This window comes from Ursus americanus, chromosome 1 (genome assembly GCF_024610735.1).
Source record: "Ursus americanus isolate L20-20 chromosome 1, mUrsAme1.1.p, whole genome shotgun sequence".
Lineage (NCBI taxonomy): Eukaryota > Metazoa > Chordata > Mammalia > Carnivora > Ursidae > Ursus > Ursus americanus.
Window position 1 is genome coordinate 57977810 of NC_142127.1, and position 26657 is coordinate 58004466.

At 37.6% G+C, this 26657-nt stretch overlaps 1 protein-coding gene across 2 annotated transcripts in view; it reads left to right on the forward strand.

Annotated features, from left to right (window-relative positions):
• Positions 1–26657, forward strand: part of ITGA4 (integrin subunit alpha 4) — a 75241-nt gene that overhangs the window by 29771 nt on the left and 18813 nt on the right. For both annotated transcript variants that reach the window (XM_045806245.2, XM_087861870.1), the window contains 7 exons: positions 1501–1595; positions 2783–2873; positions 3460–3505; positions 3883–4037; positions 6558–6712; positions 17637–17786; positions 19945–20021. In XM_045806245.2, the coding sequence (XP_045662201.1) occupies positions 1501–1595; positions 2783–2873; positions 3460–3505; positions 3883–4037; positions 6558–6712; positions 17637–17786; positions 19945–20021 (769 nt within the window). The remainder of the gene's footprint in view (positions 1–1500; positions 1596–2782; positions 2874–3459; positions 3506–3882; positions 4038–6557; positions 6713–17636; positions 17787–19944; positions 20022–26657) is intronic.

The window sequence follows — 26657 nt, forward strand, 5'->3', positions numbered from 1 at the left end:
ATATCAGAAATTGTACAGCATTTGGGGCACCTGGCTGGCTGAGTCGGTAGGGCATGCGACTCTTGATCTTGGGGTTGTAGGTTCGAACCCCACGTTGGGAGTAGAGATTACATTAAAATCTTTAAGAGGGGCCTGGAGCCTCAGTTGGTAGAGGATGTGACTCGATCTCAGGGTGGTGAGTTCGAGTCCCAAATTGGGTATGGAGCCTACTTAGGAAAACAATTTTTAAAAAAATTGTACAGCATTTGGCATAGAATTATATTTCAAGAAGGTTTTTATTCTCATTGAAATAGCAGTAATAGAATAGTAATAGAAATAGTGGTAATAGAATTACCACTGCAGTTGTTAAAAAAGCTTTAAATCTGATAAATTAGTAACTATTGACTATCATGAAAGCAAACTTTTCTGTATTTTAGGTTTCTATTGAAGTAATAAGAAAAGATTACATGTAAATAAACACATTAATATACCCCAATAGACATAATACCTTGTAACACTAATGAAATGCTCTTGCAACTGTAGAATGTTTTTTTTATCCCGTGTGTTGTATCTTTATGGCCCTTATGCAACCATGTCATTCATAGTTTTTCTCTTGCTTATGTCAGTTGATTAACTCTTTATTTTTTCTCCTGGCATCATAATCTGATGTGAATCTCAAGTCATTAAAGTGATGTATTCAGGGGCGCCTGGGTGGCACAGCGGTTAAGAGCGTCCGCCTTCGGCTCAGGGCGTGATCCTGGCGTTCTGGGATCGAGCCCCACATCAGGCTCTTCCTCTATGAGCCTGCTTCTTCCTCTCCCACTCCCCCTGCTTGTGCTCCCTCTCTCGCTGGCTGTCTCTCTGTCGAATAAATAAATAAAATCTTTAAAAAAAAAAATAAAGTGATGTATTCATTACTTTACAGAACAAATTCACTTTCCAAAATCCAGTTTGCATGTATGTACGTGTGTATACACAGATATCCTTAACAAATACCTTATTTACTTTCACTGGAACAGGAATTTAGACGTCATTTTGCAAATAACATAAAACCCAGAGCTCAAAGAATCTTAGGGTTATAATATTCACAAATGATAATTTATGTGCTGGAGTCTGCTCTAAACACTTTCCATGAGCTATGTCTTATGCTGAGGGGGAGTTCTTTTACCATCCCATGCTGTAGGTGAGGGACCCGAGATATGATGAGGTTAAGAAATGAGTCCAGCTGGGGGTCAGGCTTTGATGGTTTGTCTGTGGAGCCCATGCCCTGACTCATTGTGTTAGAGCGCCTCTCAGACCCGTTCACTCTGCTTCTTCAATGCATCGTCGATTCTGCACAGTCCTGTACACTGTTATGATGATATTGTATTTTGTGATACTTTTTCTGTCTAGTGAGTAAAGTTTTTTTTTTTTTGGTAAGGAATTTTCTTATGTGATATGAATTAAGTGTGAAGGTTAGTTTCAGAGTTGCATTCTTTATACTAAGAATTTGTTTTTTCTGCCATTGAAATTCTGGAATAGATGTCGCGATTGGAGCTCCACAAGAAGATGACTTGCGAGGTGCTGTTTATATTTACAATGGCCGAGCGGATGGGATCTCGTCATCGTTCTCACAGGTAGAATACTACTGTTTCCAATGAAGCATTGATAAGAAATGGTTCCTGAAACTTCCAGCGTTAATGGGGATTTATTTTTCTTAGTTTGCTCTTTTAAGTATTTAATATATTCTATCTTACCCTTTTCTTACAGTAACAGTAGGTGGTCCATTTTAAAGTTGTTAATAACTCTTTGAAATCATTTTTTTTTTCTGTAACTAAGAGTTTTGGTTCACATCCATTCTCGTTTGTTTTTAACTTAAGATTTTCTTTGCATTCCACAAATTTATGTTCTGAGATGGTATCCCGTACTGTTTTGAATAAGCCCATGTGGCTTTGATGAACAGTGTCTTGCCTTGTGCCTAAAGCCCCATGTTTCGGGGAGGTCGCACTTGGAGAGCGAACACATGGGCTCGGGGCACAGTGGCAGGATGGGAGCTTTTAATAACGATCCCTGATCTAACTCTGACGTTACTTTTGTCTTTTGACAAATCAGGGCATTTCAGTGCCTAGAAAACCCTCCATACACATGCAGAGAAGAGAAGTTTTTCTAAAGATACTTTTATGGAAATATGAGCTAATACTGTTATTTTTGATGGAGCAAAATAGGCCAATGGTTCTCCGTATTTAACATGAAAAATCTATACTTGTCCAATAAAAATTACTGATTTTCTTAGCATGCACAGCAGCCTGATACATGTAAATCAGTATCTGGATGTGAAGTTAGACCTATGGCGTGGGAGACACATGTCTGACTTCAGCTGTCACATGCTAGGAAACAGTCTGGCTCACTAGGGTGGCTTTCATCATAAGCCTGAGTAGTAGGCTCCCTAAGCGATTATGCTTGTCTCCTTTTCCAAATTACTTGTTTGCTTATTCATGTTCATCTGGGAAATAAACACAGAGCCTCAAAGGAGACTGGGGAGAGGGAGTCAAGACTGTCTAAGAAGATCTATACTATATAATTTTCTCTTTGTGATTTTTTTTTTCTAGTTACAAAGTGATTCTTTTTTTCTAGTCACAAAGTAGATGTGACCTGCCCAATTCAAGCTGGAACCGTTTGTTTCTCTTAGATGCACGTATTTGACTTGAATGCATTTTGTTGCAAAATGTGCCTGGGTGTTGGAAGGCTCGTTATTTAACTAAATCATTGCTTCTCTGAGATATTAGGCACTCAACAACTGCTTCCTACTCCACTTATCTTTCAGAGAATCGAAGGACTTCAAATCAGCAAATCGTTAAGTATGTTTGGACAGTCTATATCTGGACAAATTGATGCAGATAATAATGGATATGTAGGTGAGTATAAAATCGTATTTCACAAACTGAAATGAGTTCTATTGTGGATGTTGCTCTAGTGTAAAGTACATAAAACTGGCATGGAAAATTTCTGATTTACTGGTAATCGATTTCCTTCATTTTTAAAGCCCTTTTGAATTCAAGGGTGGGTCAGGAACGACCAAATAAGTCATCAGCTTTACAGTGTTAGTTACATTTTATTCTTCGTTCTTGAAAAAATGAAAAGCACCCATGGAAATAAATCAAACATGAGATGCTGAAAAGAAAGACTTCTTTTGTATTTTGAGAGGAGATTCCTAGGTGAATGTTTGTAGTTTAAAAACTGAATGTTTTTAGTAAGCTTAACCTTATATCCTATTTTTATCATAAAGTTTGTTTATAGTAAAGGGATGAATGTTATTATAGATGAATAGACTCAGACAAATGTGGAATGAATCCTCAGATGTAAATATATCTTTTCTAATTAATTTTCTGTAAATGGTGTTTTGATACAGTCAAAAGGTGATACGTAGTTAAGTATTTATGGCTGAAAAATAATTCTCTTTGACTAATGATGTTCATTAATCTGTTGTTTTTCATCCTCCAGATGTGGCTGTTGGTGCTTTTCGGTCTGATTCTGCTGTGTTGCTAAGGTAAGGTTGGTGCATTTCACTGCTTAATGACAGCTGGGCTTACTTGTCAATGACGGGAGGCAATTTTTAAAATCACCAGTGGTGGTGACCTCATAATGCTTTTTTTTGGTATTCTGAAATTTTATTGAACTTTAGGATACTCTTTCCACCTTACGTGGATATTATAATTAAACCATCAAGCAAAGTCAATATATTTGGGCATTTAACTGAAAATTTCTCTTGATACATGCACAGAAATGTAATTGAGTATATATGCATGTAGTATTAATAAAGCAATTTCATGAAATTACTTGGACAATGGCAACTGACAAAACACAGTTTTTTCTTAAGGAAAAATAATTCTGCAATTACTGTTGCTAATTTTATTTCCTTCTTAGGACAAGACCTGTAGTGATTGTTGAAGCTTCCTTAAACCATCCTGAGTCAGTAAATCGCACAAATTTTGACTGTGTTGAAAATGGATTGCCTTCTGTGTGCATGGATCTAACACTGTGTTTCTCATACAAGGGCAAAGAGGTTCCAGGTTATATTGGTAAGGATGCCCTCACAGAATTTACCCTGCCTGAGCGTGCGCGCCACTCCTTCGTCTCGTGGTCCTCTTCTGAGCCCTCACTGTGACTCACCTTAGAGGCCAATACACCTCTCTGCGTCATCTCTTGGGTTCTCACGCTGTTCTTAACAATGAGTGGGGCACCGTGGGAGGCTATCGCTGTCTGGAAGTTATGACAAGAAGAAAAGCAGGAGTAGCACTCGCTATATTAGGGTGAGCTAAACTGAGCTTCAGAGGTAAGATATCTTTAGAAGAGAAAGAACATTCCCACATCTTCACCTCCATTTAAATGGGTCCCTTTTAATAGCTGGAGCTGCCTTAATTGGGAAGTCCGAAGAGGGAGAAGCTTCTTTCCTTTATATCGTATCCTTTGAGTAATTGAAAAAGCTTTTGTCAAATCTAGACCCTGATGCCAATTTCCATAAACAACACACATCTCTTAAGGATTTTCTATGACTGTCAGCTCCCGAGAGCTCTCAGGTACCTGCTGTGGAGAAGGTAGCATTGGTATGGCTCATGCAAAATTGTGCTTAATGTCAAAGCACGTTTATGTAACTTTGTGAACATCACATTTTTTCTAGCAGGTTACATTCCTGTTTTATGTTATACTTAAGCTAGTATTAGAATGACTAATGAAACTAGCCAGTGGTAGGGAAGAAGCATACCCGGGTTTATTATTTGGACATGAATAATATATAAAGTTCATGAGCCGCGCAAGACCCATCAAGAATTGATTGTATTCGTGACCCTGCAGGCTCTCATCAACTAAACCTCATGAAGGGCAGCAAATACACTGAACCAAACTATGGATACATAGTTTCAGCGGTCTCAGTCTGAATTAGCTCGTAACGAGAAGTACTGAATGAGCCTAGTATATCTACTTTAGATCAGACTCATTTTTAATAGTCTGCGGAAGTCCTGGCTAGCTACAGTCGTAGGACAGCGGGCAAAACCTTAACTAAAGTTACAGATCAGAGAAGTGGCAGTGTCAGAGCATGGCCCCAGTAACATAGTAGCAGTCAAACTAATGGACTATCTGAAAAATACACGTTAAACAGATAGGACCGTTTGCCTATGAAAAATCAGTGCTTGTCCTACCACCAATTCCATTGTAAGCAGAAATTTTTTAAAAATGGTTGAAAACAAATATATGAAACTCATCAGTAATCACAAGCATTGTTACAAATACAAGCTGTACAGTTGCATAAAATGAGTCCTTGGGAGAAATAATTCACATGGTAAGCACGTTTATAAGACCAGGATGTTTTGCCACTTGCTGCAAGTGGATTTTTATTCACCTTTTTAAATTGACTTTTGGTGGGAACTCACAGCGGTGAGTTGCGGGGAGTGGTTTCAAGTGCAGTCCACCTCCGAGACACTGACTCTCCGCTGTTGTAATTTTGAGGCCAATTGATCTGGACTTTGTTATTTATTTTCTAACTAAAAGTAAGTTTAAAAGATTTATTTGAAATTTGTAGGAGTAATACAGGTTTTATACTTAGGTTTCCTTGAAATAAGTAGATAAAATCCTTCCAGAAGAGTAAGTTACTCCTAAAATTAAATAAATTCTTTAAAATATCATTTATGAATTATTGCTCCTATGTAATGACATCTCAGCAAACTATTAGGTGTAGCTCCTTTTGCAAAGAACCATTTTTTTAGATTTAAAAAATGGCTCTGACTTTCTTGGTAATATCTGGCTTGGAATTTTTTTGGTTGCTTGTTAATTTTACTTAGATCTTTGCTAATTGAGGATATTCATTAGCAGATGATTATTTACTATGTCAGATTTGAAGTAAATCTTACCATACTGTCAGAATATTGAGAGGATGTCTATATTTTGCACAAAAAAACATTAGAAGATCAAACTGGAAAGCAGTGAAAACACAGAGGAGACTAATCAGGGTCTAGGGCTGGAAAAGGAGACATCTTTGAGTAAACTGTTTACATAGGTTTGACTTTCGAACCACTTGTTCACATGACATTTTAAAAAATAATAGCAAACAGCAACCTCTCAAATCAGAAACAAACAGAAAGAAATGAACCTAACCCTTTACAAAACTAGTTCCGTAACCACACAAGATACATTATCGCAAGTGGCGTGTGAGCGCAGTGTTTTGTCTACGCTTCCTTAGTTGGATATTCTAAGGACAAAAAGGACTTCAGAGGAATCTGAAACTTTACTCAGAACGTTTATTAGTAGTCACAGTTTTATTATTGTAGTTTTGAAACATTTACATGTAGGAAGACTAAGCAAACAAAGATGTTAAAGTAGAAACCTAGAGAAAAGTTTACAGTTTTTTTATAACCATTTTAGCAATTATTATTTTTAAATTGTTTCCTCTTCTATATTTTTGGTTAGTTTTTAAAAGCCATTTAATGAAGAGAATTTAAGGTGTTTCCAGTATTGGGATATAATTTTGACTATTTTCACTTCAAAAAAAATAAAAATGCTTTTAGGTAATTATTTGTATTAATTGCAATTCTCTCTACGTTTTGCAGTTTTGTTTTATAACATGAGTCTGGATGTGAACCGGAAGATAGACTCTCCACCAAGATTTTACTTTTCTTCTAATGGAACATCCGATGTGATTACAGGCAGCATAAAAGTGTCAAGCAGAGTAGCTAACTGCAGAACACATCAAGCATTTATGCGGGTAATGTGAACTCGATTTTATTAATGAATATGTAAACTTCAGTATGATCACTACAGTAAAAATCTTACTGCATTGGTATCCTTTTATAAAAGGTAACGGTTACAAGCAAGTGTGATCCCCGCCTGACCTAGCTGACCTGTTTGTTGTTCAGAGTTAAAATGTTCGACAATCCTGTGACCTGGATCATTCCGAGTCCACTTTTTGCATCTTCTTTATTTCACATTTTTCACGCTTGCCTGCATCACTCTTTTTTAAAGATTGGCTTTTCCTTCCTACAATTGCTAGTTCCATATGCCTGTTTATACCCTTCCCAAAAACTGTACATACTGGTAGCGCTGCTGAGCCTCAGATCTGTTCCCCTGGTAGGGTTTTTTGGGGGCAGGGAGGTGAGAGAGGAAGCAGGGAAGTTGGTCGGTTTCTCATGTGACTCTGGTGAAGCAGAATCCACCATGACTGCTTCTGGGTTCGATCTTTGTCCCCATGCCAGCATTGTCAGTGATGTAAGTGGGAGCCTGCGCAGTTGCAGCGTGGTGGGGATCATCTGTGGGCCAGGACAATGGCCCTCAGGATGTTTGGGGGTTTGTCCTGCCAAAGCAGAGCCAATTTCATGTTTTTTATTTAAAAAACTCCTTCCCAAACTGATCGTCCTGTTCCTTGCCTTGATCAATTTTTTTTTCCCCATATGAAGCAGTGCCAGGTCTTTCTCATTAGGGAATGGTGTACTTCATCAGAAAATCTATTGTCACAAAAAAGCCAAACTATTCCCAGGAGCCCTTTCTGGGATTTCAAATGGTAGCCTCAGCTTAGAACTTAATTTTCCTTGAGATAACTTATTTCCAAGCAAATGCAAACAAGCATCAAGACTCTAACACCATTAAATGCTAAGAGTAATAATCCGTATGCTGTTTTCTCACTTCCCTTAACAGTTTTTATTGTTGTACTAGAATAAATCTATTAGACGGTTGAGAGCCAGATGTATGGAATGATATAAATGTAAACATTATTTATATGGTACGGATTAAAGAAGGTTTTTTTTTTTAATCCTATATAACTGTGATTTTACTTAGATTAGTCAATCTTGGAGACTATCATTGAGACCATTTTCGAGGCCATTAAAAGGCCCAGCATTAGACATTCACAAAGAAACCTGTTGTGTTGAGTTTGTATCAATGACAGGAAATTGACCTGACTTCTTTAGTCCTGTGTTTCTTGGCATTGTTCCAACAAGTAAGCGTTCATCAAAATCGCACATTTTCATCAGAATAATTTGCACTGGAAAGGACAGTTTAGCAGAGGTTTCTGTGTGGTCGATGCATACTTGTAGCGCTGCCCTGGTATTGGTGGTGGCAGGTCACAGCCCTTGACTTTCGACCCTACTGTCAATGGCAAACAAAAGCACTTACCTCTGGGATTGGTACATAGTAGGGACTTTTTAAAAAAGTGATAGGAACCATTATTAAAATGAAAACTGCTCCAGTTGTGATTTAGGAAGATATGGGAATATAATGGGTGCATTTTCCATCCCCACCAGCATGGTAGCCGGAGGTATTCAGAAACATGAACACGGCTATGATTCTGCAGTCCAAACGAATGGGACAGAAACTGCTACTCTTCTGCCTTCTTAATGATAATAGAGAAGATGAGCAGTTGTCAGGATGCCTGAATTGTCCCTTTGTTCTGTAAAACTTGCCCAGTTTCAGGAGTGTTAATGGGCACATTCTACTTCAGCATTCCTTTCAGTGAAATGAGGTGGCAGTTGATAATTATGCAGCCAGGCCTGTGGCCCCTACTTCTCAGAGGACTCGCTTGCAGTTGGGCACATTTTCCTTGTGTAGTTGTTCCCATTGGTCATACCAGTGAAGCTCCATGTCTCCATCCACACAATTAATTCCATAGGTATTTGAGTACCAGTGTTTCGTCATGTTCCGTTTGAGACACTTGTGTATATCAGTGAATGAAAGATAAAAAATATCACTACCCTCACTGAGCTGACAGTCTAGTGGAGTGAGACAAACAACGTGATAAACATGTACACTTTATACCATTTTAGTAGATAAGGGTGATTGAAAGAGGAAAAAGGGCAGAGTACAGGAAATTGTGGAGTGCTGGGGAAGAAATGAAGGGTGCATTTTATTTATTGAAGGATAATTAACATACAGTGTTTAATTAGTTTTAGATGTTCAATATAACTGTTCAACAGTTCTATACGATATTAACCATCACGATAAATGTACTCTTTTCTATACTTTAACTCCGGAGTAGTTAACCTACAGTGTTATATAAGTTTCAGGTGTACAATATAGTGATTCAACAGTTCCATGTATTACTCAGTGCTCATAAGATAAGTGTACTCTTAATCCCCTTTATCTGTTGCACCCATGCCCCCAATTTCCCTCTCTCTATTCGAGTCTGTTTTTTGTTTCGTTTTTTTTCTTTGTTAGTTTTGCTTCTTAAATTCCATAAATGAGTGAAATCGTATGGCATTTGTCTTTCTCTGACATATTTTATTCAACATTATACCCTCTAGGTCCATCCGTGTTGTTGAAAATAGCAAGACCTCATTCTTTTTTATGGCTGAGTAATATTCCTGTGTGTGTGTGTGTGTGTGTGTGTGTGTGTGTGTGTGTGTGTACCACATCTTTATGTATTCATCTATCAGTGACGCTTGGGTTGCTTTCCTGTCTTGGCTATTGTTAATAATGCTGCTGTAATAGGGGTGCATATTTTTTTGAATTAGTGTTTCATTTTCTTTGGGTAGATTCCCAGTAATGGAATTACTGGATCATATGGTAATTCTATTTTTACTTTTTTGAGGAACCTCCAAACTGTTTATCCATAGTGGCTGCACCAGTTTGCATTCCCACCGACAGTCTACAAGGGTTCCTTTTTCTCTACATCCTCGCCGATACTTGTTATTTATTATCATTTTGATTCTAGCCATTCTCACAAGTGTAAGATTCTGAGTCTAGCCATATCTATCTCTTGTGGATTTTTTAAGATTTTATTTATTTGACAGAGAGAGAATGCATGTGCGAGCGAGCAGGAGAGCACAAGCAGGGTAAGCAGCAGAGAGAGAGGGAGAAGCAGGCTTCTGGCTGAGCAGGGAGCCCCATGTGGGGCTTCATCCCAGTTCTAGTAGTTTTTGGTAGAGTCTTTAGAGTGTTATGTATATAGAATCATTTCATCTGCAAATAGTGGAAGTTTTACTTTTTCCTTACCAGTGTGGATGCCTTTTATTTCTTTCTCTTGTCGTTGCTGGGTAGGACCTCCCATACTGTGTTGAGTGAAGGTGATGGGAGTGGGCATCCTTGTTTTGTTCCTGTTCTTAGAGGAAAAGCTTTCAGTTTTTCACCATTGGGTATCATTTTAGTTGTGGGTTTTTATATACGGCCTTTATAATGTTGAGGTATATTCCCTTTAAGTCTACTTTGTTGGGAGTTTTTATCATGGGTGAATGTTGTACTTCGTCAGATCCTTTTTCTGCATCTGTCGGGATGATCATACAGTTTTTATCCTTTCTCTTATTGATTTGATGTACTGCATTGATTGACTCGTGAATATTGAACCACCACTGCATCCCTGGAATAAAGCCCACTTGATTGTGGTAAATGATTTTTTAATGTAGTATTGAATCTGGTTTGCTAATATTTTGTTGAAGATTTTTGCATCTATGTTAATCGGGGAAATTGGCCTGTAATTTTCTTTTTTTATAATGTCTTTATTTGGTCTTGTTATCAGGCTAATGCTGACCTCATAGAATAAATTTGGAAGTTTTCCTTCCTTCCTTCTATGTTTTGGAATAGTTTGAGAAGAATAGATATTAACTATTCTTTAACTTTTGGGTAGAATTCTGTAAATGCTGGGTAGAATTCACCATTAAGTCATCTGGTTGGGAGTTCTTTGATTACTGATTCAATTTCATTGCTGGTAATCGGTCTGTTCAAATTTTCTATTTCTTTCTGATTCAGTCTTGGAATCAGATGTTTCTAAGCATTTACCCATTTCTTCTATGTTGTCCAGTTTCTTGGCATGTAATTTTTTCGTAATATTCTCTTATAATCCTTTGTATTTTTGTGGTGACAGTTGTTTCTCCTTTGTCATCACTGATTTTATTCTGCTCATCTCTCTCATTTTTTTCTTGATGAGTCCAGCCTAAAGATTTATCAATTTGGTTCGCCTTTTCAAAGAACCAGCTCCTGGTTTCCTTGACCTTTTCTGTTGGTTTTTTGTTTGTTTTTGTTTTTTGGTGTCTGTCATTTGCTTGTGCTCTGATCTTTATTATTTCCTTCCTTCTACTGGTGTTGGGTTGTTTGTTCTTGTTTTTCTAGCTCCTTTAGGTGTAAGGTTGAGTTGTTTGCTTGAGTTTTTTCTTGTTCCTCGAGGTATGTCTCTACTGCTATAAAATTTCCCTTTTAGAACTGTTTTTGCTGCATCCTAAAGATATTGGACAGTTGTGTTTTCATTTTCACTTGCTTCCACGTATTTTATTTCCACTTTGATTTCTTGGTTGACCCATTCATTGTTTAGTACCATGTTGTTTAGCCTCCATTTGTTTGTGTTTTTTCCAGGTTTCTTGTACCTGATTTATAGTTTCATATCCTTGTGGTCAGAAAAGATGCATGATATGATTTCGGTCTTATTAAATTTGAGACTCGCTTTGTGACCTACCATGTGATCTCGCCTGGAGAATGTTCCATGTGCACTTGGAAAGAATGTGCATTCTGCTATTTTTGGATAGAATGATCTGTATATATCTGTTAGGTCCATCTGTTCTAATGTGTCATTGAAAGCTACTATTTCCTTGTTGATTTTCTGTTCGGATGATCTGTCCAGTGATACAAATGGGGTGTTAAAGTCTCCTGCTATTACTGTATTCCCATCAGCTTCTTCCTTTATATATGTTAATAATTGCTTTATGTATTTTGGTGCTTCCATGTTGGGTGCATAGATACAATTGTTATATGTTTTTTATCCCTTTTCAATCTGCATGTATCTTTAGGTCTGAAGTGGTCTCTTATAGACAGCATGTAGATGGGTCTTGTTTTTGAATCCATTCAGTCACCCTATGTCTTTTGACTAAAGCATTTAGTCCATTTATATTTAAAGTAATCATTGCTGGGTATGTATTTATTGCCATCTTATTACTTGTCATATGGTTGTTTTTATAGTTCTCTGCTCCTTTCTTCTCTTGCTCTCTCCCCTTGTGGTTCAATGGCCCTCTTTAGTGTTATACTTGGATTTCTGTCTCTTGATTTTTGTGTATCTATTACAGGTTTTTGATTTGCAGTTACCGTGAGGATCATATACGACATCCTAAGTATATAGCAATCTGTATTAAGCTGATGGTCATTTAAGTTTAATACCATTCTAAAAGCACTACCTTTTTACTCCATCCTCCACATTGTATGTATATAATGTTATATTTGCATTTTTTTATTTTGTGAGTTCCTTGACTGATTTTTATGGATAAAATTGATTTTACACCTTTTGTGTTTTAAACTCCATATTGGTTTCATAAGTGATTAATCTATCTTTATTGTATGATTGCATCTACCTGTGAAATTGTTCCCTTTCATAACTTTCCTCTAGTGGAAATGTTTAACTCTTTACACCTTACAGTGTTTTATCTGTTGAAATTCTCTTCTACTAGATGTCGCTTTTCCCTCTATGAAAATGTTTTCTTGTCCGTATACGTACGTGACAGTGAATCTCTGTCTTTGCTATATTCATATACACAACTTGATTAGATCTTAGTGACTTCTTAGTACAAGTTCTTAGAACAAGGGATAATTTTGAGGCTGCTTTGATTTAGGGAAACTCAATTAACAATTGGCAGCAGTTTTTAGAAATGTCGGAGCAGCTATGGTGGAGTGAGACTTCCCTTAAGGCTTTTATAGATGATATTTTCTGGTTGATCTTGATGGAATCTCTACATCAAAATATTCACTGATGTTTGAGAAGAAGAAGGGGTGGTAAAGTGGGAAACAAACAAAGTAACAAGATTCTCACCCTGCTTGCCTGTTTCTAATAAAAGGCAGAAATACGTAGCTTAGTCCTCAGATCAGGAACGCCTGTCCCCACTGATATTTGGAGATCCAGTGAGTTCAGTGTCCTTAGCATGTTGTATAATCATGAAGTCAACCTGCCTACATATATATATATAGTACATGAGTTCATTCTTTCCCTTGATTTCTCAAATTTCTGGATTTCTGAAATAAATTTTATTTTGTTATGTAAGTCTTTAGGTGACTTCTAAAACCCATCTTTTTCAATAATAACTTCAAAGAAATGAATGTATGTGTGATTAGTATATTTTATCTGGATTTTATATATTTGTTTATATTGTTAAGCTATACAAGTACATAGCTTGATGAAGTGCCATTTGCTCCAAAGCAGTTATATTTTAGCCACAGCAGACTATGAACTGATCCATATATGAATATATTTCTACTGAAAATCTAAGTACAAGCAAACTATGCTACTACCCTGATGTTATGGTAGTCAAGAAATGGATTAATTATTCCAGCATATGTTAATTCTTGGCTAGACTGCAAGGTTTTTGAAGACAGGATATTACTTTTTGCATGTTTGTATTCTTCTTAGAGGTAATACAACTCATTACATGAGTAGAAATCAATGAGTAGTTTTAAAATTTATGGATGATGTGTTCTCAGTGCCGTTTAAAGAATTCTATAAGGGAAATCTGAGAATGTTCTATTGGTGTTATGGTTAGAGCACCTGTGTTGGGGTGCCATTTTTTCTCAGGATGTTAGTAGTGTCAGATGTTGACAATTCTCCACTTCCCGGACCAAGCTGACTAGCTAGAGCGGTTGTCATTACAAGTGGTGGCGCTGGCTTCAGTTGCAGTCTGTGCCTCTGTCTTCCCTTTGCCCTCCCCAACCCATTTCCCACATTTGTACCAGAGGCGTATTTCAAAAACATAAATCTGATCTTATTCCTTGCTTAAAATTCTTCTGTGTAAGACTTTCTCATCCTCTTTTGAGTGTAGATTGGGTGGTCCTCCTTCTTCTCTACTTGTGTATACATCCATCCGAATGCTTACCCCCCAACACTGTGTGTGGATTTATGGGTTATGGAATGTGACATAGGTATTGACTTTCAGTTTTGTATCCCCAGAGTCTTCCTTCTACACGGCAGACCCATGAATAGATACGTTGAAATGTCTATACCTCAATATCATGTTTCATTCAGTAAACTTCATAAACATTTCTGTCTCCACCCTTTTGGTTTTTTTACTGCATACACACAGTAGGAGGACATGGGCCTACAGCTCTGTTCTCCAGTGGCCATAAATATGAATTTCTTTAAAAGTCAAACAAGAAGGTGGACCTTGTGTAATTTCAGACATGTGCTAATTTGCACGTTTGTGGGTTGCCCTATTTTATGTCATTGTCCATAAAAATGTGGCATGGAATCTTCATTATTTTTAATATAGATAGCACATGCCCATCAAATGAAAAATTGTAAACGAATCTACTTTTTCCCTCCCAAATACTTAATTAGTCACTTCAAGACATTTTTGATATTCTAGCCTTCGTCTTTAGGTGGAGCTGTTAAAGTTAAATAAGTGTGAATATCTGTCAAATACAGTTCTTGCAAGAGTGCACGTACATTTTATATATTGTGAGAAAAGCATAATTAATAGCTAATTAGGATAATGAAAGTAATATACACCAGATGTAGAGAAGACCTTGTGGAAAATTAGTATGAATTAGATAACATGTGATTTGGTCAAAGCAAGCTTGTTGAGAAGAATTAAAACAGTGGACATGTGGAGGGACAATCAGTGGCTGTCTAGCTCCTACTCCTAGGGAATAATTTAATCCAGTTTGCTATTGTAATACTCAGTGCTTCAAGCTGTTCCGTTTTCACAAGTTGATAACTTGGGATTTGGGCCTTGATTTGCAGCATTCCTATACGGTCAAAGTTTCATGTTGAGATGATCACTTATAAAGTAATTTAATAAAATCCTCTCCTTGTATAAGATTGGAAAAGTAATAAGAGATCTCGCATACTGATTCATGCTCCAAATCTTCCAGGTACCAATTAATTAATACAAGTCTAATACTTGGTATCTAACTCATTTCCTACTTAATGTTCATTGACTGGCAATGGTCTGATTCTTTTTTTTTTTTCCTTCCAGTTGTTCACCTGAATTCTTATAAGAAACTGGAATTCATTAATTTCTTAATTGGTTGATAGAACTATATTTTGAAGCAGCATATATATAATAAGTCAATATCTAACATCTATTGAGATCTTAAGTGCCAGGCATTTTGCTAAGTGTTTTACAAACATCCTGCTACTGAATTCTCATAATAATAGATATAGATATCATGAGAGTTATCATGATTTCCATTTTCAGATGAGGTAACTGAGCCTAGACAGATGAAGTAATTTGCCTAAGGTTACACAGGCAGTAAGTATTGCACCTGAGATTTGAACCCCAGCCCTGTACCTATAGACCACTTGCTTTTAACCACTATATACATATATTGATAGTTATAAATCATGTAAAAAGAAATAATTACACTTTTTATTTACATAAAGACGTAGAATAGATGTAGTCTTTTATGTGATAAATCATCTTAATTTACTTCATTGATTTTTATCAAGTTACTACAGCACAGCCATCATCTGTATTATAGGAGTTTTTTTCCTACCTATTAGGGATTACTAATTGATGAGCTTTACAAATTATCTGTTCTTTATTTTCTTTTAAGCAGTAATGTTTAAGCCATATTCCAATCTTAAAATGTTCGTAGGTAATAAAAAACCTGGTCCACTAATGTTACATACTAGGAGTTCTGTTAATGACAAAGTCCTGGATCTGCTCAGGAGCTGAATAAATATAAACATCAATTATGGTTTAAGGTAATATATCTAGCCCTGGTGCAAACACTTGAGTCTCTTTAAATGGTCAAAGGAACTTAGTTAAATTTCTTTTTTAAAATGAGAAGAACCAGGGTGCCTGGCTGGCTCAGTTGGTAGAGAATGTGACTCTTGATTTCAGGGTTGTGAGTTCAAGCCCCATGTTGGGTATAGAGATTACTTAAAAACAAAATACTAAGTAAACACATACATACATACATACCCTATAGATTGAAATGGGTATTTGAAAAGTAGAGTCAAACTGATGTAAAGCTCAGACATCAAAGTATAGTAACAATTCTAGCATCCAAAGAAAAGAAAAAAGAAAAACTGCATAGTTCCACGGAGATAAACTTTACTGATTGTTAACCGCCTTCTCAAATCCTGAGATCATTTCTACATTTAATTTTTGTGGCGCTGAAGATACTTGTTTTATAGATTTGTCATCAACGTCTTATTTCATGAAATTTAATTGTTTCCTGAATTCTGATACAAATTCTCATAGATTACTTTATCTGTAAAATCTTATTTGCCCACCTACTTAGATAAGGAGAAAAAGAAAGTCATCTATTTTGTTTAGTATACTTTGAAAATCTCATTTTTGTCTAGAGAGGGCTGGGTTAAGTGCTAAGAGGTACTATGTTTTTATGCATTACTGATTCCCCCCCACCCCCGTAGATGTGAGATTCAAGAACAACTGCTTTCAAAGTTACTTCCCTGTCAGCTGTTTTACTGCTTGTGCATATATGTACGTTAGCAAATCATTTTGATAGTATGTGGTATATTCTAATCAAGGAGGCTAGTGAATAATCAAATAAAAAATATTTACATGAGAAAATATTTTTAAAAGAAAAAAATAATGCCCACACATAGAAATTCAGATTAAAATATGTGAATTGAAAATCAGTGTAATGAACTCAAGAGCTGTTTCTCTAGGGGCAGAATACAAGACATTTTTAAAATAATTCAAAAAAGGGATGCCTGGGTGGCTCAGTCAGTTAAGCAGCTGCCTTAGGCTCTTGGTCTTAATCTCAGGGTCCTGGGATTGAGCCCCACATGGGCCTCCCTGCTCAGCAGGGAGCCTGCTTCTCCCTCTCCTCCCTGCTTGTGCTCTCTCTCCCTCCCTCCCTCAAACAAATAAAATCTTAAAAAAAAATCATTAAAAAGGTTTTTGACCACATATAAATAAGATTACAAATGAGAAATGCTGTGTAAAAATTAGTAAGATACTAAATTTAAAAGAATGTCTTGCAGAATGGATAGCAGAATGGATCCGAAATGGTTACAATTCCTGTATAATTGATAAATAATTCAAGAACTTTCTTTGTGAAGTGTTAAAAGCAAAATAAACTTAGAAAAATTGTAAGAACGAATAAAATACAGTTAAGTGACTAGGATAAAAGATTAATATATAAAGCAAATAACTTTCCCACATACCATTGGTAACCTACTTAAAAATATAATTGGAAAAGCTCCATAAAGAATAGAAAAAAAGGATGTGTTTCATAATAAATATGAAATCAAATGAATCAAATTGAATTAAAATGCTACTGAGACATAAAAAAACTCGAATAAATTGAGATATCCTATTTCTACAAGTTTACTACAGGGAAATGTTAAATAGAATAAAATGCTGATTAGTACTTTGAAGTGATTTACAAAGAGTTTATAATGGAAAATTCTTACGTTATGTCAAGTGATAAAAAGTATGCATAGAAAATATCATGAAAGAAAATATGTCCAAATGTAAAACTATGTAACTATTATAGGATGGATTTTTAAAATTTTTATACTTGTTTTTTTTCTAATAAACATGCATGCTTTTATAATGTGAAAAAATACACACATTCAGTGTATTTTAACAATTTAGTTGGAAAGGTAAACACTTCCTTTACCTTTTCCATGTTGTTTGACTTTAATGCAGGAATGGAGGAACTTTCTACATATAGATAGATAGATAGATATAGATATAGATAGATTTAAATTTACATGATTGTTTTTATTTCTAACTTATGGTTTTAAATTTCCTTAGAAAGATGTGCGGGACATCCTCACCCCAATTCAGATTGAAGCTGCTTACCACCTTGGGCATCACGTCATCAGTAAACGAAGTACAGAAGAATTCCCACCACTTCAGCCAATTCTCCAGCAGAAGAAAGAAAAAGACATAATTGAAAAAACAGTAAGAATATTTTCCTTTATTCAAAACATGATGTGCATGTAACTAAGTTATTTTTTGAAACATTGCATAATTCTGGGGAAATGAATTATCTTTATGAATTCTTTAAAAATTTTTATAATTTTTTTAATATATAAAGATTTATGGTATGTCTTATTTTCCAACTTTATTTTTTATATTCCCTTTAGGATATTGTACTGAATATTTTAAAATACGCATTTAGTCCCAGCAATGGCTTCCCGTGTACATGAGATGTTAATTTTCTTTCCTTGATTCCTTGCCCATGAGGAAAATACATTGCTAGGGAGCACTCATAATGACAGTGAGTCACATGCATGAGGTTTTTCTTGCCCTTTTTCATTTTCTGACTCCTTCTCTCTCATTTTGTCTCCCTCTCATTCACTCTACCCAGAGTCATTCATGTCTTGGTAGGCAAGTTCCCTTGCTGGCTTTTACTCATCTATAAACATAAGTATTTCTGTTACACAACAATTTCTCTTTCAAATTCAACTATCGGCTTTTCAGCCCTGTCCCAGGATCCATTGCATTTTGAGATGCATCTTGCATTCTAACCAGTGAACAGCCTTCTCTAATGTATCCCAAAATATCTCTGTTTCACTGGAAATGTTTATTCCCAGGAGTCCAGTTGTTTGGACTTTTACTGTCCAACAACACAAAGACCTAGTCAACAGGATGTTTGGGGGCATGGTGAAAACATTCATTAAAGCATTTGCTAAAGGCACAAGGAATGTAAGAGGCAGAAGAGACACTCAAAGGGCTGGTTCGTGTCCTGTCTAGACAAACTGCTCGTAATTTACTTGAAGGTGTTTGAGCTTACAATCATGACTCTAGAACACTAGATCAAGTGAACATAATAACTTAAGGCAACTTTTCTCAATACCCTTATAAATCTATCTGTGGACGTCAGTGTTCTCTCTTCTGTTGAATTTAGTTGTCAATATCAACTCTTCTTAACTACGTTGAATAATGAAAAACACAACGTTGTAAGTACATAAGCCCAAACCTTAGCAACTGGTAGTTACGTTAGAATAAAATTCTACCTTTTGATTTTTTAGAGCACCATGCTTTATAAATGAGAGTGATAGAAAAAAAATCATATCTACCTAATCATTTGGAGAAAGATTTACGCTTCTCTTCTGCCTCACCGAGTCGAGGCTGTCTGTGGTCGGGCACGCTATTTACCAACATGCTAGTCATTTCCACTTAGTGAACCTAGCTCCTTCTCGGACTTTTAGATTTCTCTTAGGATCTCTCCCTTTTCACTCATTCCCCTCAGCTTCCTTTTTCTCTCTCTCTACTCTTTTGTCTATCTTATACCTCAGGTTTTCCCATGTACCTTTTAGTGTCTCTGAGTCCTATTAAAATGCTCCAAGTTAAATAAATTCTGGACCCCTGAGGGTCGACTGTTGTTTAATTTTGTTCAACGTGTCCTCAAAGTAAAATTTCTAAATTTCTACACTTTGTTTCCAATAAGTATAAGCCCATTGTCCTACCATCTGTAAAATGTAAGTGCCATGTTTCTTCGTAATAAGTGGGATCAAATATACCACCAGAAAATTGAGAGGAACTCCACAAAGAACATCTTGGTAGCACAGGTTTTTGTTTTTTTTTTTTTAAGATTTTATTTATTTATTTGACAGAGATAGAGACAGCCAGTGAGAGAGGGAACACAAGCAGGGGGAGTGGGAGAGGAAGAAGCAGGCTCATAGCAGAGGAGCCTGATGTGGGGCTCGATCCCGTAACGCCGGGATCACGCCCTGAGCCGAAGGCAGACACCTAACCACTGTGCCACCCAGGCGCCCCTTGGTAGCACAGGTTTTAAACACTTACCTTTAAAACTTTCCCTCAGTTTGGTTAAACTCATTTTTTTCATAAACATTATAAAAGAAACAAAATTTTTTTTTCCATTTAACAAATTTAGGCCTTCAATTTACCTATTGGAAGAATCAGTTCCTTTAGTCCTACAGTGGCCATTTAAACCTGTGACTAATCCTCAAATCGAACTCTTCAAAAGGGACAAAATAAGGCATTATCAATTTTATTTCATTTTTCTCATGTATCGTAGATGTCTTATTCTTAAAATAGAAGTATCTCAGATTGTTGAACTACCATAAAAAATACTGTCCTATTTTATTTCCAGATACACTTTGCAAGATTTTGTGCCCATGAAAATTGTTCGGCTGATTTACAAATTTCTGCGAGAATTGGATTTTTTAAGTAAGTGTAGTTTACTGTTACTCACCAAGATGGGCAATGGGTGTGTGCTTGTGGGTTCTAAAGAGAATACTCCTCAGGGTTTAGCAGCATTCAAAGAATTGGAAAAAAACAAAAACAAAAACAAAAAAACCACTCTCCTGAAAGAGATTAAGTGATTTATATGTCACTCACAGAACACAGATACTCAGAGGTGATTGTAGTTATGTTTAGACATGTGTAAGTGCCTATTAATAGAGTTTTGGTGGCAAAATGAGCTAACGTTCACTAACATATAATGCTTAGTTTTTTTATCATCCCAAAACTGGTTACATAAGTCAGACTGAAGTACAAAACAAAAGTAATTGCTAAATGTATATGACAACATTTGAAAGGGAATAAACCACCTTCCTTGTCTAAATTCACAGAAGAGGGAATAGTAAAAAGAAAACACGTGTATCATGCTAAGAAAAATGTCTACTCAGCACACAATGAAAATCAGATAAATGTTGGCTGCTGTTACTATATTATGGGAAATAAGCCATTGCAATTTTGTATCATATATCTAATATGATATATATCATAGATTAGATTAGATATTAGATAATCTAAATATCCTATTTTGAAATTGGTCTGCATGCTAGTGAGAAGATGTGGAAAATGACCAGAGAGAGAGAATCCATACTGAGGTTGAGGGGCTGATAGGGTACAGGGAGTAAAAGAGGGGAAGGAGGCGTCAGTGACAGGACAGGAAAATGGGAAACTATTTTGGGGAGCCGAGGATATAAAGGACACAAGTTTAAATTGGGGCATGTTTAATTTGGTGGGATTTCTGTATGCAGTTTTCCACTTGAAAATCTAGCTCAGGATTGTATTTGGAAGTCGTCTACACGTTCGCAATTTGTGAGCATGCAGGGACTGGGGGTGGGGAATGTGTGGAAATGTGAATTTCACAGAGAAAACAACTAAGGATCAAGTTGGGGAGGGGACAGTTTTATTTAACGATTTTAACAAGAATAGGGAGTCTCTGGGGGAAACTGATATCCTCAGAGAACCAGGAAAACCAAATCCATAGTGAAAGAGCCAATGGAAAATATAGAAAAGGGACTTAATATAGTAAAATTTTGTAGAGAGATCAGATAGCATAATGGCTGAGGAAAGGTCACGGGAATTGGCATTTAAAATGTGACTGGTGAGAAAAGGATGTCCCTGGCAACTTTTAAAGTGGAAATTTCATTGCAGCAGTAGCCAAGTGACAGTCCGTGTTGAAAGGGAAAAAGAATATCCTGGGGACGAGTAGGTTCCACTGGAGAATTTTTATGTAGCGATGAAATGTGTTATTTATTTAATCATGGGAAGACACGAACGTGTGTGAGGGTCAAAGGCAGAGAGAAGACTAAAGAGAAGAGGGAAGTGTGCTTCAAGGGAGGGCGCGTTCTTCAGACTCGACCAGAGCCCGCCTCCGAAGGGTCCGGCAGCTGCTCACGTCGCCTTTTGCCCATCCTTTGCTTTAAGCTCCACATCGACATCAAACTCACGTTCCCCTCCGACTTCTCTAGCTCTTTCTCAGTTGTGTTTTGAGGATCTTTGATTTTGGCTCTCTTGGCTTCCCAAGAAGTTACTTTAAGTCTTCTCACCCCTTTCTCACACCCCCCTATTTTCGCTGGGTAATCATGCCCACAGCTGTGACCTCACCTGGCCTGTCTACACTGCTGATGCTCAAATCATATCTCAGAGTTCCACGCCCACACATGGAACTGTCCGTTAGACATGTCCTCTTGGGTGCCCAGTCACTATCCACCGGTGACACAACCATTAGTCACCAAAGCCAACAACCTGGAGCTCAACCTGCGTTTTCTCTTTCTTATCCCTGACATACAGTAGATTCCTGAGTTCTGCGATACTACCGCTACAGGTGTATTTTATATATCCATCGTGCCTGCCTCTCTCGCGCTCGCTTGCGCTCGCTCACTCTCTCACGCTCTCTCTGGCTCTTGCTGCAAACCAGGTGCTCAATATCGTACCTGGGTCACCAGGCTTTCCCACTTTCTGGGCTTCTCGCCTCTGATTTTACATTATTCTAATTCCTCGACTGTGGTATTTCCAGAGTGTGAGCTTTCTATCATACATTCTGATAACAAGGCTCCATGGGCTCATTAAAACTTAAAATCTAAACTCCTTAATGCTCATTCTCAACCATGCCATGGGACTTTTTTCCCCATCGATGGCAGAATACTTGGAGTTGTTTGGCTACGCCTGCTTCCCAAGCCTCTAATCTCTTTGTTCCTTCCACTTATCTACCTCATTAACTCTCATTTGTCTTATAAATCTCAGCTGTTTGTCTTTGTCTCTGACCCTGGTCCCATTGCACCTACCCTCACCACCATTATTGTCTGTCTCCACACTCTCCTGTGAGCTGCATCTTAGTGTTCCCAGGGCCCAGCACAGTGCTGGGAATGCTGTAGGTGACTAATGGTTGTTTGCTGAGAATGGAACAAGGTTCTAAGGAAACAGCATAAACTGGGATCGGACTCGGATGGAGGAGTTAGCCTTAGACAGAAGTTAAGATTCTCTTTACCTTGAGGTAAGAAACTATGAAAAAAAAAAAGGTGCTTGACATAGATGAAGAAATCTCAGTTTGGCAAGAAAGGAAATATAGAGAATTCAGGGATGACCAGGATAAAAAGCGAGTTAATATATGGAAAGTGAGGGCTTTGAGGATGGATTTGGGAACTTGAAGGGAATGGGAAAAGATTCAAAATAGCTGTTAAGATAAACGGGATAGGAATGAGTAAAAAGGTTGACAAACAGTGTTGAGCACCCTGCCGGGGCGGGGATCACATATGGCAGAGAACAAATTAATTCTTCTCACTTAGGCAATGCCAACATAGCCTTGAGCATCCACAGTTGAGGGCCAAGAAGCCCTAACCTATTTGATTTATAATTGGACTTTACACTTAAATTATCCAGATTGGCTGCTCAGAGAACCCAAAACCAATGACTACTAACTACTTTGTGTCCCAGCGCGGAGTGTGGTGCCTTTGTTGAGTCATTAGATGAATAATTTACAACCTTCCCATTCATGTATTTATTTTCTTCCTCACATGCTTAGTTTTCTTGGTGTTTTTGCTGTCACAGGCCTTTGATAAGAGCTGTGTGGGTGAAAGCTTATCTAAGCTATAAATAGTGTTTTCATTTTCTTAAATCAGACACTCCCACTCTCCCCTTTGTCATCTTTCTCTGCAACTGCACTGGCCTATGAAAAAAAATGGGACATTGAAGTTGATGTGCAAATATTAGTAAGAATAGTTCTTTCCTGAAGAATGAAATTACGTCTTAAAAAGATATGAAATAATTTGTTTTCAGTACGTATTTTCTCACAGTAAGAAATTGTTACCTACTTTACATTTCTTTTTACTTTGAAGTGATCATGGATTTGACAGACTTCAAGAAATATGATTTTAAACAGCAGCCAGTGGTGGGGAAGGCATTGTCTCTGAAGGTGTGGTCTTTGAGTCTCCTTCATGAGAATCACCTGAAATGCTTAATAGAAATGCAGTTTTCTAGGCCCCAGACCATCCAGAACAGAATCTATGGGCACCAGGCCAGACATGCTCAGCATCAGTAGGGCTATGAGTGGTTTTTATCAAACTAAAATCTGGGTTGCAATGTGGTGGTGGTGAAGTTTCAGATCTAGAGTCAAGCTAACCTGGTTCAAGTTTATCTACCATTTACTAGCTGAATGACCTTTTTAGAGAAGCCTTTGACTTCCTTAAGCCTCTTTCCTCATTGATAAGGTACAATAGTACCTACTCCATAAGGCTGTTTCAAAGATGAAATGCAATACTGCAAACCATGTGCATAGCACAAAGCCTGAAATACACGAGGGTTCGTCAAAGTTATTCTTGGTAACATTGTTATTGGGATATGGGTAGACCATGATTTAAGGAAAAAAAGTTTTAGTGTGGCCGTAAAATGAAATACTGCCACTGAATCCTAAACATTTTCTGCATGTGGACTGGTTGTTTCTCCAGAGTTTCTTTCGGTCCCAAGAAAGCCGGTGATGGACTGGGTCAGTAGTTGGCCGCTTTGTGAGGTTTGAAATGGCACGGGTGCCAGTGAAATGTGTAGGTCCCACATGTTTTTGCATCGACTAGGGAAGTTACAGGCTATCTCTGTTAGGTGAATGATAACTTATTTGAGGAATTTTCACATGAAAATTCTCTTCATCAATCTTGAGGCCCACAGTGAAGGGTTCTGACACACTTTTCTGCCTTGTAATAAATTGTACTCGATCAGAGAAAAATATGCCTCTCCCACATAGAAGCCCTCTCTCCCTGCTCGGGAGCGGTAAGCACGTGTTACGCTGGCTCTGTACATTCTCCTGGTTGTAACGCCACTGGCACTAATGGCACGCATGTGCCTCTGAGCTGCAGACCTGCTGCAGGTCAATGCATTTCCTCAGCAAAGAACACTAGTTCCTGAGAACATCCGTAACGGACTGCCCACAGCAAACTGAGCAGCGCATGCGCACACTGTCGCAGGGGCTCGTTAACTTCGGCTGCTTCCTGAATGTCTAAATCCTCAGGATGGTCAGCCCCGATCAAATGGGCTTGCACAACAGAATGAAGATGAAAAAATATGATTTTATCAAGATTACAGACGTAATAGCAGGTATTAGCCATCACGTGCGTGGGCAGTTTAAAATCAAGGCTTTCTTAGAGATGACTGATCTAGACGACACTACTTCCCTTCTCTACCGCAGTCATGCGCCCCGTGGAAGCTGCGTAGGCTTTTCCTGGGCCAGTGCGTCCTTTATCAGTTAGGACTGCTCTTAACTGCAGGTAACAATACTTGATGAATCATGACTTAAATAATAATTATGTGTAATAAGCAGGAGGTGGCTACAGGCTTAACGGGCAGCTGCCAAAATCTGGACATGCGTGGTTATCTTTCCAGTTTTCTTGGCTTTTCCCTCATAGTTCTCCAAAGGCTGTAGCAGCATCAAGGTTCCCAACAAAAGAAAAGGGGCAAGAGCAAAATTCTGTGTCCGTCTGAGGCTGCCTTCTAGGAAGGGAAGCACCTTAGCAGACCTCTTACTCTGATTTACAAGACCTTGTCACGTGCTCATCCCTGAATTATCGTAGGTCAATCATAATTCATTCCCTGAAGCTGAATGAGGGGCTTCTCTTCTGCAACAGCTAGGGAGTCCTGCCTTCTGCCTGAATAATCTGGGGTTCTTTTAGCAGCTGAGAAGGGAAACTACTGTTGGGTAGACAGCGAGCAATGTGCGATATCTGCCACTATGCTGTTTGTGCCCACAAGAGCAAGTCTATCAAAATTACCCATGTTTAAAGTGGAGATGGTAGGAATATATGCCTCATTGATCTCAGAGTCTTGAAAGATGAATTATATCCTTCATACATTAAAACATGCTAATTACTAATTGTATCTTCCAATCTATGTTCTCCTGCTCTACTCCTCGGGACCTCAAGGAGTCCACCTTTATTGAAGTGCAGTCTCCTTAAATGTCAGTTAACTGACATATTCTAGTTGATGAGAATTTTCCAGTATTTTCTTTTTCTCTGAAGTCAGTAGCAAAAAGAGGACATGATTTCACATGGGCCTGCAAGCCACCTGCTGCAGGCTAGTTTTTTGTCAAAGAAATGACTCCCGTACCTTGACACAGGTACATCTCCGTTTGCATTATATTTTGTTCTAGCATCTTGATTAAAAGCATGTTAGCTGTGAAGCCCTAATTCATCTTATCAAAGCAAACTACATTCATTATCCTGAGACATGGGAAGAATTTCTTGCAAAATAAAACAATATTGTTCACTTAGGGAAAACATGGAGCCTGCTGCCGAAATCCATCATTTTTCTATTCTTCCTCTTTCACTTATTAAGTTATGATTCTGTATGTACACAGTACCTTGATTTGTTTAAATTATGTGGATTCTGGGCTGCTTTGTAAATTTCAAGCGTGCATTATGCATGTTTTAATGAAGAATGAACCATGATTCCCGGGGAAAGCTTCGGTTCAGCCTTGTCGCACTTCCAGATGTGCACCTGGTCCTTCCATCTCACGTAAAAAGCTGGTGGGTATCTTTCTGACGGCACCTTGTTAATGAATCAAGATACAGTAAGACATATATTGAAAAAAGTAGAATCGTAATTATGGTAATGTGGCAAAATAGCTTAAAAATGGAAAATAAACCGGGAGTCTGGCTGCTGAAATGTGAACACTGTGTTTTCTCCTTAATTTGCTGTTGTCTTGGAACCTAGCTGTTTATGCAGTGCTCTCACCTTCTGTTGCTTGTCTAAGTGCCAACTTCTTTCCCAAAGGTGCTCAGTGACTAATGCTTTGGTTTCAAGCCAGAATATTTTATAAATGTCTATTTCTAGGCAGCTCTTCCACAAGTCTTAATTAAACTTTAATGTCAAGCTGAAGTTTACTTTTAGAACCTCTTTGGTTCCTTCAGTTGTAACATGATTGCAGAGCAGTGGGGGGAATGTAGGACCTCCGTGTTCTCGCACATTTGTTTCCTCTCTGCCACCTAACGCCGTGCCACCAAGATATGCACTTCAGTAACACAAAGGTTTACAACACAAGCATGAGTAGATCACAGGCATTCCCTAAAATGGTGGGAGAAATAGCGT